The sequence below is a fragment of the Pterocles gutturalis genome, unplaced genomic scaffold (genome assembly GCF_000699245.1).
Source record: "Pterocles gutturalis isolate BGI_N339 unplaced genomic scaffold, ASM69924v1 scaffold13866, whole genome shotgun sequence".
Taxonomy (NCBI): domain Eukaryota; kingdom Metazoa; phylum Chordata; class Aves; order Pterocliformes; family Pteroclidae; genus Pterocles; species Pterocles gutturalis.
In genome coordinates this window covers 1,704-12,764 of record NW_010105645.1, presented here as the reverse complement: position 1 = coordinate 12,764, position 11,061 = coordinate 1,704, and the positions used below count along the sequence as shown (strand labels likewise).

The window sequence follows — 11,061 nt, the reverse complement described above, 5'->3', positions numbered from 1 at the left end:
AAAAGCAAAGTTCAGGTGATTTCCTTGGGGAGTGTTTTATAACACACCCTTGTGGGCTTTGCCTTGCAGCTGCGTGAGGTGGTATGAGAGCAGGAAAACACCTTTGCAAAAAGGTTTTGTTGCAGTTTAAGGGTTTATAAGTTTGTCGCTGGCTTTATTCCTGTTCTGTTGAGTTTAATATCACCTGTTGACACAGGGACTCCTCCTGCTGTCAGTGCTCCCCTAATTAACTGCCGGGACCGCTCCTGACATGGTCACAGCGCTCGGTTTGGTTACAGCCTGGCCAGCATCGGGGCAGTGCCGGGGAATGTGGCAAGGACCCTACGCTGCCCTTCCTCCCACTTTTTGCCCAGTAACGATACTCTACAGAACTCTCCTCCTGCTTTGGGAATCCATTTATTCTGTGGAAGAGTGTTTGTGTCCTTAGTTCTTGTTTGCAGCCCTTTTGAGGGAGAAAGACTGGGCTTTGCAGTGCCCTGGAGTCAGCAAATCTGCCCTGGGAAGGGTGAGAACTCTGCTGTGCAAAGGGCAAATTGATCCCTCTCCAGAAAAGCTTTAAAAAAAAAAACCACAAAAACAAAAACAAACCAAAAAACAAAAAAACCCCAGTTCTAGCACCTGCAGGTACAAAGAAAACCTTCAAAACTTGATCTTTTTGATGATTTTGAACCTGCAAATGTCACCCATGGTAAAATCTCCTTGGCTTTGTCAGTCAGCAGTAGAATGAACGTTGCTGCGAGGCTCCTGTCCAAAGGCAGGAAGGGGTCCCAAAGGCTGTCGCGGTGTCTGTCTCCAGGAACCGTGCAAAGGAGGAGAGGTGGAGAAGGGTGTAGGTGACACCTGCGCTGGGGTTTGCTATAACAGGTCACCGATGCTTGTTGTCCGCAGGACTGTAGCCGTGCGAGCGGAGGACTTGGGGGCCCGTGGGAAGGTGAAGATGTCTCGCCCAGAATCTCGCTATTCCTTTGACGTCCCAAACCCTTGCATCGACTTTGCGACTCTGAGCGATGACGATGTACACAATGCAGACTCCTGGTTTGGTGAGTTGTTTCCAGCTCCTGGATTTGTTTTATTTTTTTTGGATGGGGGCTTGGCATGATGCTTGTTGTGGGCCCGGCTTCTGTGCCAGTGGATTAGGCATGTTAACAGCTTCATTCGTCGTGCGTGGGGTTTTCTTGGTTTGTTTTTGTGCTTAAGCTTTGATTGTCATCTGTAACCTGACAGATTACTTTGTTAACGTTGTAATGGGATTCTGAGGTATTGTGAAAAATTTCTAGTGTAGTACATACAGTGAAAGTCTCTCTTTCCTCACAGACCAAAAAGCCAATCTGGAGAACGTGCCTCCTGCAGAAAATCTGGCAAAGGTCTCCCTGAACAGCCCTGCTTTTTCCAAGCCTGATATTATTCTGTCTTCTGTCACACCGCAAGGAATAACAGCGAGTAAGCTGGCATGGTATCACGGGGAGAGAATAAATGTTACCTGCTTGTCACTGGCAAAATGGAAAAGCCTCTGTCTGGCTTTTGTGGGGTTGTATTCATGTATTGTTGTGTAGTGAGGTCTGGTGTGGTTTCACTTTAGCATTCCTGTGTCGGTGTGTATATATATGTGTGTATATATATGAGCTGATGTTTGTCGCTGTCCTCAGGTGAAAGCCATGGTGCAGAGGATGCTGAAGCAGAACCAGTGCAGGTTGATGTGCAGGCCAGTGCAGTTCCTCAGAATATTGTTGGATCCCTGTCAAGCTGGAGAGCTGCTGCTCCTGCGGAGGCCCCTCAAAGGTGAAATACTTGTATTCGCTTGCGTGAAGATTGATGACGGTGTAACTAAGCAGGTCGCTTGCTCTCGGGATCTGCAGTTCTGTTCTTGGGTCTGAAGTTCTCCAGCACAGAGATCATGTACTGGGGACAGCTGAGCTGCTTGCTAAGCCGGAGGGACAATCTCCAGGGGTAGAAATGTAATGCAGTGTCTCACATACTTGTCAAATGAGGCTCAGTAGCAGTAGGAGCTCCTGGCATGTGAGGATATCTGAAACTGAAGTGGCATATAAAGTTTCTTTGTTTATATCTGCCTGAGTTGGGCAGAACTCATTCTTGATATGAATGCAAGGAGCTCTGATGCTCATGTGTGCCAATGAATATTAAGTTTATGGGTTGTTAAATAATTCGTGCTGCATTTGGATTGTTGTGTTAAATGCACAGTTTGCACAGGGGGCTTGCTGGAGTTAGGCGATGCACTGGCATAATAAGTGTTACACAGATCGTGTGTCTTCTCAGACCTGTGGGAAAACTAATGTCCATGTTCTGTTCTACTCTAGGGCGGGTAGAAGAAAGGCTCCAAAGCAAAGGAAAACACAGCAACGCAAGCAGCCAGCTAGAGTCAAAGCAGAGACAAATTCTGATGCCTTGGTTAAAAAGGAAGAGGTTCCACCCCTGAAAAAAATGAGAATGTACGCCATCAAAATTCTTCTGTTTGGGGCTGGGAAGGGGGATACGACTGTTTCTTTGGAAAGGCTTTCCACTTGGCTGCGAGGGTTCTCACAGGAAGGTTAGGAGGAGGTGACTGAAACCTGATTCCTGATGCTGGTTTCATAAACAAGAAGAAATGGCTGTAAGACCTGAAGGAAACCCTCTACTTGGAGGTGGAGATGTGAATGAAATAAGCTTGGGTTTCTTAAGCTGCTTATTCCATACTCGGTGTCTGTCAGCTAGCTTTAAATTTGGCTTAACTTGTCCATCAGGAAGCCATCAGGCAGTCACAAGCTGTGAAAGAGTCGCAGCTAGAATACTTCTCAAATTAGCCTAACCACCAAGGTATCGTATGGTGAGAAGCTTGAGGGCAGGAAAATCAGAATGTGATCTTTGAAACGCTGTTGTACCTAGATGAACTACAGCACACCTACCTCAAGAAGAGCCCAAGTTCCAAAAACTCAGTAATTCATCTTCCCTTCCACAGCCTTAGAGTACCAGGGAAAGCTAGACGATCTCTGCCTGGGCCGGGGGCGAGGTAAGGCTGGTCTGGCAGACCTTCGAGCTCACCAGGTGTTGGGATGTTACACGTGGTGGTGAGACCTGCAGGTGATTTAGAGCGCAGTTATCGAAGTGGTTTGCTGTAACAACTTGTTACCTCTAGGAGCAGAGAGGAGGTGACAGAAGTATCCACACAGAAAGAACCCCTGCAGAATCCTGACCTCTCCCCAGGGAGAGCGAAAAGCAAGCTGACCATGCCCTCCACGCCAACAATGTTGAAGTACGTAGCTTTCTTGTGACTCCTCTTTGCTAATCACAGTTGATTTAGGAGACAGCCCTGGTGAGAGTGTTTTCAGCTTCAGCTCAGCATGTGATGGTATCACATTTAGTAAACACCAAATCAAGAGGAAAATGTTCGGATGAAACGTACTTCACCAGCTGAACCTGAGCAAAGGAAAGCTTTTGCTTTTAATTTGAGGAAAAAGTTGTTCTTACTGCTGAATGAAGTGTGCATACAGTGAATGTGCATGCAGGATAGCAGTTAGCTGCCAGCTTTCTTGGGCAAACAAAATCCAAACAGACCTTTTCTAAAGAGTATACTTTTATAATGCATGGTGTTTCTGCAACGGAGTCAGAGATAAGCGCATTCCTTTGCACTAAGATGCTGTGAAGCAGGAAGACTCATCTCAGTCTTTAACATGCTTCTGCAGGAGGACCAATCTTCCTGGCAAGGTGAAGAGTACAGAGGAGCAGGAGCTAGAGAAGATGCAGCAGTTACAGCGGGAGGTTATGGAGCTGCGGAAGAGGAATGAGGAGTCCCTGAAAGCAGCTATTGCTGGAGCAGGTGGGCTCTAGCTGAACTGCGAGTTGAAGCTATACTGGGCTCAGCTGGAGAGCACTGCGCAGAGCCGTACAAGTGCCTTTAAAAACAAATGCTCCTGATCTTGTGATAAGTATTAGGATTAGGTGGCTTTTAGAGTAGATCGGTCCCTAAACTGCCTGGAAACAGGTTTGTTTGGTTGTTCTCATGTTTTGAAAGGTTATAGAGGAGCCCTCAAAAAGCTGTTCATGTTATTAGAAAGTAAATGATTCCCCCTTTTCCCCCCCACCAAATCCTCCCTGCACCCCAAAAAGCTTCCAGACCTTACATGCTCTTTTTCTTTAGGACAACCTGTGAAGAGAACTGTCGGTCAAATTACAAAGCCAATTGACTTCCACTTCTGCACGGAGAACAGAATTAAACAACCCAGGGAAAGCCAGCCTGGCAATGAGTACAAGGAAGTGGATTTTGCAGCGGTGCTGAGGAAGCATCCTCCCTCCCCGGTGAGAACCAGAGCGTTGTCAGCACTCAGCTGACTCATCCTTGACGTCACCTTCTTTCTGCTTTTGCAGCACACACGCTGCTGCTCACCCACAAAGAGGGTTACCATAGGAGAGGCAGGCGTTGTGCAAATATAACTTAGCTCGCTTTGTGTCTGCCTTGCCACCAGACTCTAAAGGACTTTTGGGAAAAAGGGGCCCTCTGATGTCCTGTCTTCCAGTCACTGCACTTCATGCTTTAATCTTCCGCTTCGTACAGTTTCCCAGTATGACTAACCTGTGCATGTTCAGACAGCTGAGGCTTAGTCTAATGTTAAGCGTTGCCTTCTTTTCAGTAAGGGGAAGGGACAGACACTGTGAATTGATTGGGAAAGGAAATGTCATCGAATCATCCTGTGTTCAGTGGCCATACTGACGATAGTTATTTGTCTCCAGGTGCGAATGCCAAAGGGACCCACTGTCCCCAAACCTTTCAACCTGTCCCAGGGAAACAAAAGAAAACATGAAGAAAGCACATCAGAATATGTGTCGCTTGCTGAGCAAGTAGAAGCATTCCAAAAACGCACACCCTCTCGTTACCATCTGAGGAGCAGGAAATCTGATGAAGGTGAGCAGTCCTGGCCCTGTCCAGCCGGGAGGGTGACTGCAGAGCAAGAACGATGCTTTGACTGCTGCAGGCCTTACCATTAACTGCTGGTCTCTGTGACTTGCACTTATAGGCCCAGTTCCAGCAAAGCAGGTGAAGGCTCGGCTTACAAACCCTAAAACACCAGTGCTTCTGACAAAGCAGCGCTTCAGACCTGTCACCTGCAAAACTACAGCAGAGTTAGAAGCAGAGGAAATGGAGAAAATTCAACAGTAAGAAAAGATTTACTCTAGTCCTTCAAGAGAGAATTGTACCATACTGGAAATATCTTTCCAATGCCAAAACATTGCTTCTCAAGAATGCCTCTGATTGTTGGGATGTGAACAGTAGCCAATGCTGATCTGGGGCTGAGTGCAGCTTGTGATATGTAAAGCAAACCCAGTATGGCAGGGCAGCCTGCATACGCTTCAAAACTCTCCTGCTGACAAAGTTGTGGATTACCAAGACAGCAATCTGTAAGGTTTTCCATGATGCCTTGCTGCTTCAGTAAGCAAAAGAGGAGTTGCTAAGTCAAGCTGGCATTGTAATGTGTGTATGTGTGTGGCACAACTGCTTCTGCACCTGACCGTTGCTCTTCTGTGCGGTTGGAGAAGCTAGAAGCTGCATCTTGCCATGTGCAATGTGTTGGTGACTATCTCTGTCTTTCCTGTGTAGGTACAAATTCAAAGCACGAGAACTCAATCACAAAATCTTTGAGGGTGGACCGCTCCTGCCCAAGAAACCCCCTGTGAAGGAACTCACGCAACCCATTGGCTTTGAGTTGGAAATAGAAAAAAGGATTCAAGAGCGCGAGAGCAAGAAGCAGCAGGAGGAAGAGCACTTTGAATTCCATTCCAGGCCGTGTCCAACGAAAATCCTCGAGGACATTGTGGTAAGAAGTCTAGTAATATGCAGACCTGGGAATTAGGACTGAGGTGGCAATTAGCTTCGAAATGTCTGTAGCTGTGTTGCTGTGTTAATAGTCTTCAGTAAACACTGACTGTCATTAGGGAAGAACTGCAGTGAGTACTTACTGTGCTCAGTCGGGTTGTTTCTTGAGTGCTTTTTCTTGGCACTGAGGCTTGGGTAACTCCTTGCTGGCTCTTCTGAACAGGGTGTTCCGGAGAAGAAAGCACTTCCTGTTACAGTCCCCAAGTCTCCGGTCTTCGCCTTGAAAAGCAGAACCCGAACAACTGGCAGAGATGAAGAAAAGGTAACTGTTGTGAACAGCAGGGTGACTGCCCTCACCAGCCTGCCATCCCTCTGCCCGCTGGCTCTGACAGTCTGGGTCGGTTAGCTCCATTCATCCAGGAGTCATCTCTGTCTGTGCCATTCCCTTCTACCGATCGAGGTGCTGCTACTCATTTTACAGAAGTGGAATTCTTATACAAAATGAAATAATTTAAACATGAGGGCACTGACTAGGGTTTGAGCTGTTGCTGCTATGATGAAGAAAGCCAAGTGCTTAGATTTCTGAAGGATGTTGCCCTTACCTATCCTGCTGTTGAGCAGGGCAGACATTGCACGTGAGCTTTCTTCTCCCTGCACTCTGGATCCCTGGAGGTGGGGAGCAGGATTCAGAATGCCTGATGTCCTTCCTCCTTTCCATCTTGTGAGGATGTTACGGAGTTACAGTCTAATTTGGATGAGTACTAGAACTACTAGGGGTTTGGAAAGAGGAATAACTTGCCTGTGGTTCAGGATGCCTATAAATTGGAACTTTTTGGGTTACTAATTTTTTCAGTGTCTAGAATGTTTGCTTGATGCTGCTGTGACCCTTATTTAAGGAACCCTAGTGTTCATGGCTTTGTTTGGCAGGAGTTGTAAGCTTTCTGCAAAAATCTGGTGCCATGTCAGATCCTAACACTGGCATCTCTTTAGGAAAAAGAGGTGGTCCCTGTGATCAAAGCTAACCCTATGCCACATTACGGAGTGCCCTTCAAACCTAAAATGCCGGAGCAGAGGCATGTGGAAGTTTGCCCCTTTTCTTTCGATGCTCGTGACAGAGAGCGGCAAATACAAAAAGAGAAAAAAATAGAAGAATTGCAGAAGGAAGAGGTAAGAACTAAAAGCCACCTTGGATTCCACTCCTTAAGAATAAAGGCTGTGGCAGGACTTGCCTCTTGCTGTTGGTTGTTAAACTTCCAAAGCTTCATGCCTTTGAGGAAAGAGCAAGAAATATTTCAAATTGTTTCTTTCAGGTGCCAAAGTTCAAAGCGCAACTTCTGCCTGACTTTGACGAAGTTAAGCTGCCAGAAAAAAAGGTCAAAAACCCAACTAAGGCTGAACCCTTCAATCTGCAGGTAGATGAACGGGGAGCTGCCAAGCTGCAGAGCTGGAAGCAGCAGGTAGGATGAAAGGGTAACAGCTGTGACCAGACTTAGAGCAGCTAGCGGAGTTGAGGTCGACTTCAGAAAGTGTTCTGCTTGACCTGAATCAGGATCCGAGTTTGAGCAGTGAATTATTCTGTCCTTGGCATGAGCCTTGTGCTGTGGGTTAAGGATTGGTGGATTGGGTCTTTTTTTCCTTCCCTTTATGGTAAGTGATGGATTTACCCCAACTTCATGAACAGCTGTGGGTATGTTCTAAGCAGCAGCTATGTGCAGCTGGATCCCTTTGCTGACCATCTCTGTGCCTGGGGATTTGTTGACATAAATCATCACTGCTTTTCTCATGGGAAGACTGCAGTGGACACTGGAAACTTTCTTCAGGCTATTTTTGGCAAAAGTAACTGGCAGGCAACAAGTGACACAACTTCTTGGCTTTAATATAATTTTTGATGCAAATGATTTGATTGAAGTCAAACTGGCTTTTCTGTGTTGGGAGCGCTGAAGTCTGGGCAGGGAGGAGGCTGTTTGTTACACCGGGCACTTGATGGGCTCTCTTCTCTTGCAGCTTCAGGAAGAGTTGAAAAAGCAGAAAGAGGCGGCATGTTTCAAAGCTCGTCCCAACACAGTGGTGTACCAGGAGCCTTTCGTGCCTAAAAAAGAAAATAAGCTGCTATCAGGTGGAGTTACAAGTACTGGCTACACAGGCTTGGCCGATAACTGGGATCTGATGCCATTAAACAATGTTTAGACTGGCTGTTGCCTCTTCTTTATCAGCACAGCCGATAGTGCCACGCACTTAATGAACTAACAGCTCGTGTCCCTGGGGACTGGGGGAGTTTCCTCCCCGCTGTCCCCTGTCCTGCACTAACACGGCAGCTGTGTTTAACAGCTACGCTGTGATGGGCTGATGATGGATGTGCGCTAGCTTAGGGTGAGGGTAAACGTACGGAAGGAGCTCCCCGGAGAGACAGCTGGCATCCCTGCAGCCGCTGTCACTCTGCTCCCCTCTCCCCTAATGAGATGAAAGCATCTACAGCCCAGGGGAAACTAAACTTCGCAGGGTGTAGAACCAGCCAAAAGCGTGTTTGTACTAACACTTGTGTGCTTGCTCCCTCTGTGAGAACACCCGGGACGGGGTAGCACCTGCGTTAACACCGCTCACGGTTGGGGGTGAGCTTGTCCCTGAGGCCTGGAGGTACCGACTAACCACCCCTGCGGGTGAAGCGCTCCGCAGGGAGGCTTCCCTTTGACACTAGAACTGCTCTGCTTTACCTGACTGCCTGTGCACCAATGTCCTCTCCTCTATTTCTGAACTTAGAGAGCCTTTCTGGTTCCATAGTTCCTGAAGGCTTCGAGCTGGCAACAGAAAAAAGAGCTAAAGAGCGGCAAGAATTTGAGAAACGATTGGCAAATAGAGAAGCCAGAAGGGAGAGGCGTCAAGAGGAGATCAGACAGCAGAAAGAGGAGCGCGAAAAGGAAGAAGTTGCTAAGCTAAGACAAGAGCTGGTAAGTGAGCTATTGCTGAACAGGGCTGCAAAGAAACCCAAAGGGATGTGTGAATGTGCTTAATGAGCTAATGTCAATCCTGAGCTGCATTGGGATTGTCTTCTCAAGTTTCCCTGTTGCAAACTGACTCCTCGTTATCTTTATAACTGGTCTATAAAAAAAAAAGGCAGCTCTGCTGAAATGACTGGGGGTTTTTTTTGGTTTTTTTTTTGTTGTTGGTTTGTTTGTTTGTTTTTTTGGAGCTGGACCCTGCAGTCTTTGGAGCAGAATGATCTTTGTAAAACCCCAACGCTGGAGCGTGCCTTGCCTGTGCTGGTGGCTCGCTCCAGTGCCCTGGGCAGTGTAGCGGCCTTGCAGACAGACGCCTGCCTTCATCCCACTTGATAGCTTGCCCGCAAGTTTCAGCTTCATCACTGCAACCATCTGCTTCATTTTCTTCTTTTTTCTTTTCTTTTTAACAGGTTCACAAGGCAAACCCAATACGCAAATACCGCAGCGTAGAAGTGAAGCCCAGTGATCAGCCGCTGACTATGCCGAAGTCTCCCAACTTCTCAGATAGATTCCGGTGTTGATACACATCCATGTGGTGGTAGGAGGGAGATCCCATCCCTCTTCGCTCTCTTTGATAGGCAGAGAGGGAACACTTGTTTTTACGTGACTGCTCAGTCTCAACTCCTCTCCTTGGTTCGTTGTTATTATATTGAGTAGTTTAACTCCACCTGAGGCAGGTGGCTGAGGCACAGCATCCAGGCAGTGCCATAGGGCCTCGCTTCACATCTAGACATCTTGTTCTCTAAAGACTAAACTAGGTTTTGATATTGTATACAAATATTGTGTACCTGAACTAAATAAAAATTCCTACTCTGATGGCTGTCTCTTGCTGGTGGGGTGGGTCCCTTTCCTGCAGGAGGGTTTTTGGTAAAGGGAACTCGGTGAACGGGTGGGGACATGTCTTTGTACATCTAAGTATTGGTTCCAAGTGTCTTAGTGCGTATTAAGCGTGAATTAAGTCATGTGAGGCTTCTGCAAGCCCGCCTATTGCAGGTCTGACTGTTCTTGATGTTTAGGTGAGTGCTGCTATGAACCTTGCCCACACTTGAAAGCAGTTCCCTGGGTGTATGAGAGCATTAAACCCGCTGCTGGTTTACAGCTGAAGTTGTTCTATTTGGGGAACCACTTAACGTGTAAATGACTCGCTGCGAGCTGCCTCCCCGGCTCCGGCCAGCGCGGTTCCCTTGGCTGAGGACACATCGATGCCCGGCCAGGGCAGCTCGAAACTAAATATAGACCGAGTGCTACAATGTGCTGGGGGACAAAACCTCTAGTGCTGCAAAGAGGTGCTCAAATTTTAATTCAAGTTTATGAGGAATAATAATACGATTTCTTACCTTGTAAGACTGTGCTTTAGGCCGTTCCTTGGACCAGCGTTAACAAGAAAGCTAACCCCAAAGGGCTGCGTGTGGACGAGAAGGCGCTGGGGATTCGGCTTCTCCGGACGATGCTCTGGGATGCTGCTGCTGACGTGTCCGTGGTGCTGTTGCCTGTTCCGTTCACACATGGTCCTGAGGTGAAAAGGGACTTGTGAACAAATGTCTCTTGTTTGGGGATTGTGGCAAACATTTGCTTTTGTTTGCTCTGAATTTGGATACTGCTGGAGAAGTATTAGAGTGTGTGGCCTTTTATTCAGATTTTCGTTTGGAGAAGAGAAGGTAGCTCAAACCCGTTAGGCGTCAGACTCCAGCCGAGGACCTCCCGTGTGCAGTCAGGGAAGGTTCTGCTGCAGCCGGGAGCAGGCAGCGTGTGGGCAGCGGGAGCTGCAAATATTTAGGGTGCGTCAGAGGAAAGCCTGAATGCTGGGGAAGAATGTGAAGGCAAGCAAGACAGCAATGCTGCTGAGCTGGAGCGGATATTGATCCCTGAAGGATGGAGCATCTGAAGTGGTGGCCTCACAGGGCTTCTGCTCCAGACCCGAGGAGGGTTTGTGTGCCTGGCAGCTTGGCAGGTTTTTTCCCCAACAATATAATTGGGTCTAATAAAAGAGATTGCTTCTTCCCCAAACCTGTCCGTGCAGCCTGCCCTCTGAATTAGAGGATGCTGGAGTGCAGGAAATGGGTAAATGCTGGTGTCCTGGAAGAGCTGAACATGGGTGAGGATGGGCTTCAGCCAGGGTTTCAACAGAGAAATGGGGGCAGGTGCCTCCCAGTCCCAGCAGAATGGAAGCTGAAAGAACCAAGTGTCGGGACTGGAGCAGGAGGTGGGGATTTGACAGGGTGCTGTCTCAGCACACGCCTTTAGACCTGGGGGAGGCTGACA

The 11,061-nt window shown here is 47.8% G+C and overlaps 1 protein-coding gene across 1 annotated transcript; it reads left to right on the top strand.

The window, feature by feature from the left end:
* Nucleotides 1–937: 937 nt before the first annotated feature.
* Nucleotides 938–9,425, top strand: TPX2 (TPX2, microtubule-associated). The gene is made up of 16 exons (XM_010087482.1): nucleotides 938–1,040; nucleotides 1,315–1,440; nucleotides 1,647–1,779; nucleotides 2,316–2,447; nucleotides 3,131–3,247; nucleotides 3,678–3,811; nucleotides 4,133–4,290; nucleotides 4,723–4,894; nucleotides 5,007–5,145; nucleotides 5,588–5,804; nucleotides 6,027–6,125; nucleotides 6,794–6,970; nucleotides 7,114–7,260; nucleotides 7,808–7,919; nucleotides 8,561–8,748; nucleotides 9,210–9,425. The coding sequence occupies exons 1-16, from the start codon at nucleotides 938–940 to the stop codon at nucleotides 9,318–9,320; spliced, it is 2,265 nt and encodes a 754-aa protein (XP_010085784.1). The 3' UTR covers nucleotides 9,321–9,425.
* Nucleotides 9,426–11,061: the final 1,636 nt, after the last annotated feature.

What these genes read in the sequence shown, in the direction of transcription:
- TPX2 (XM_010087482.1), top strand. Translation starts at nt 938, where the DNA reads ATGTCTCGCCCAGAATCTCGCTATTCCTTTGACGTCCCAAACCCTTGC. An exon ending in CTGGCAGAGATGAAGAAAAG is followed by an intron (nt 6,126 to 6,793) that starts GTAACTGTTGTG and finishes GCATCTCTTTAG; the next exon opens with GAAAAAGAGGTGGTCCCTGT. An exon ending in CTAAGCTAAGACAAGAGCTG is followed by an intron (nt 8,749 to 9,209) that starts GTAAGTGAGCTA and finishes TCTTTTTAACAG; the next exon opens with GTTCACAAGGCAAACCCAAT.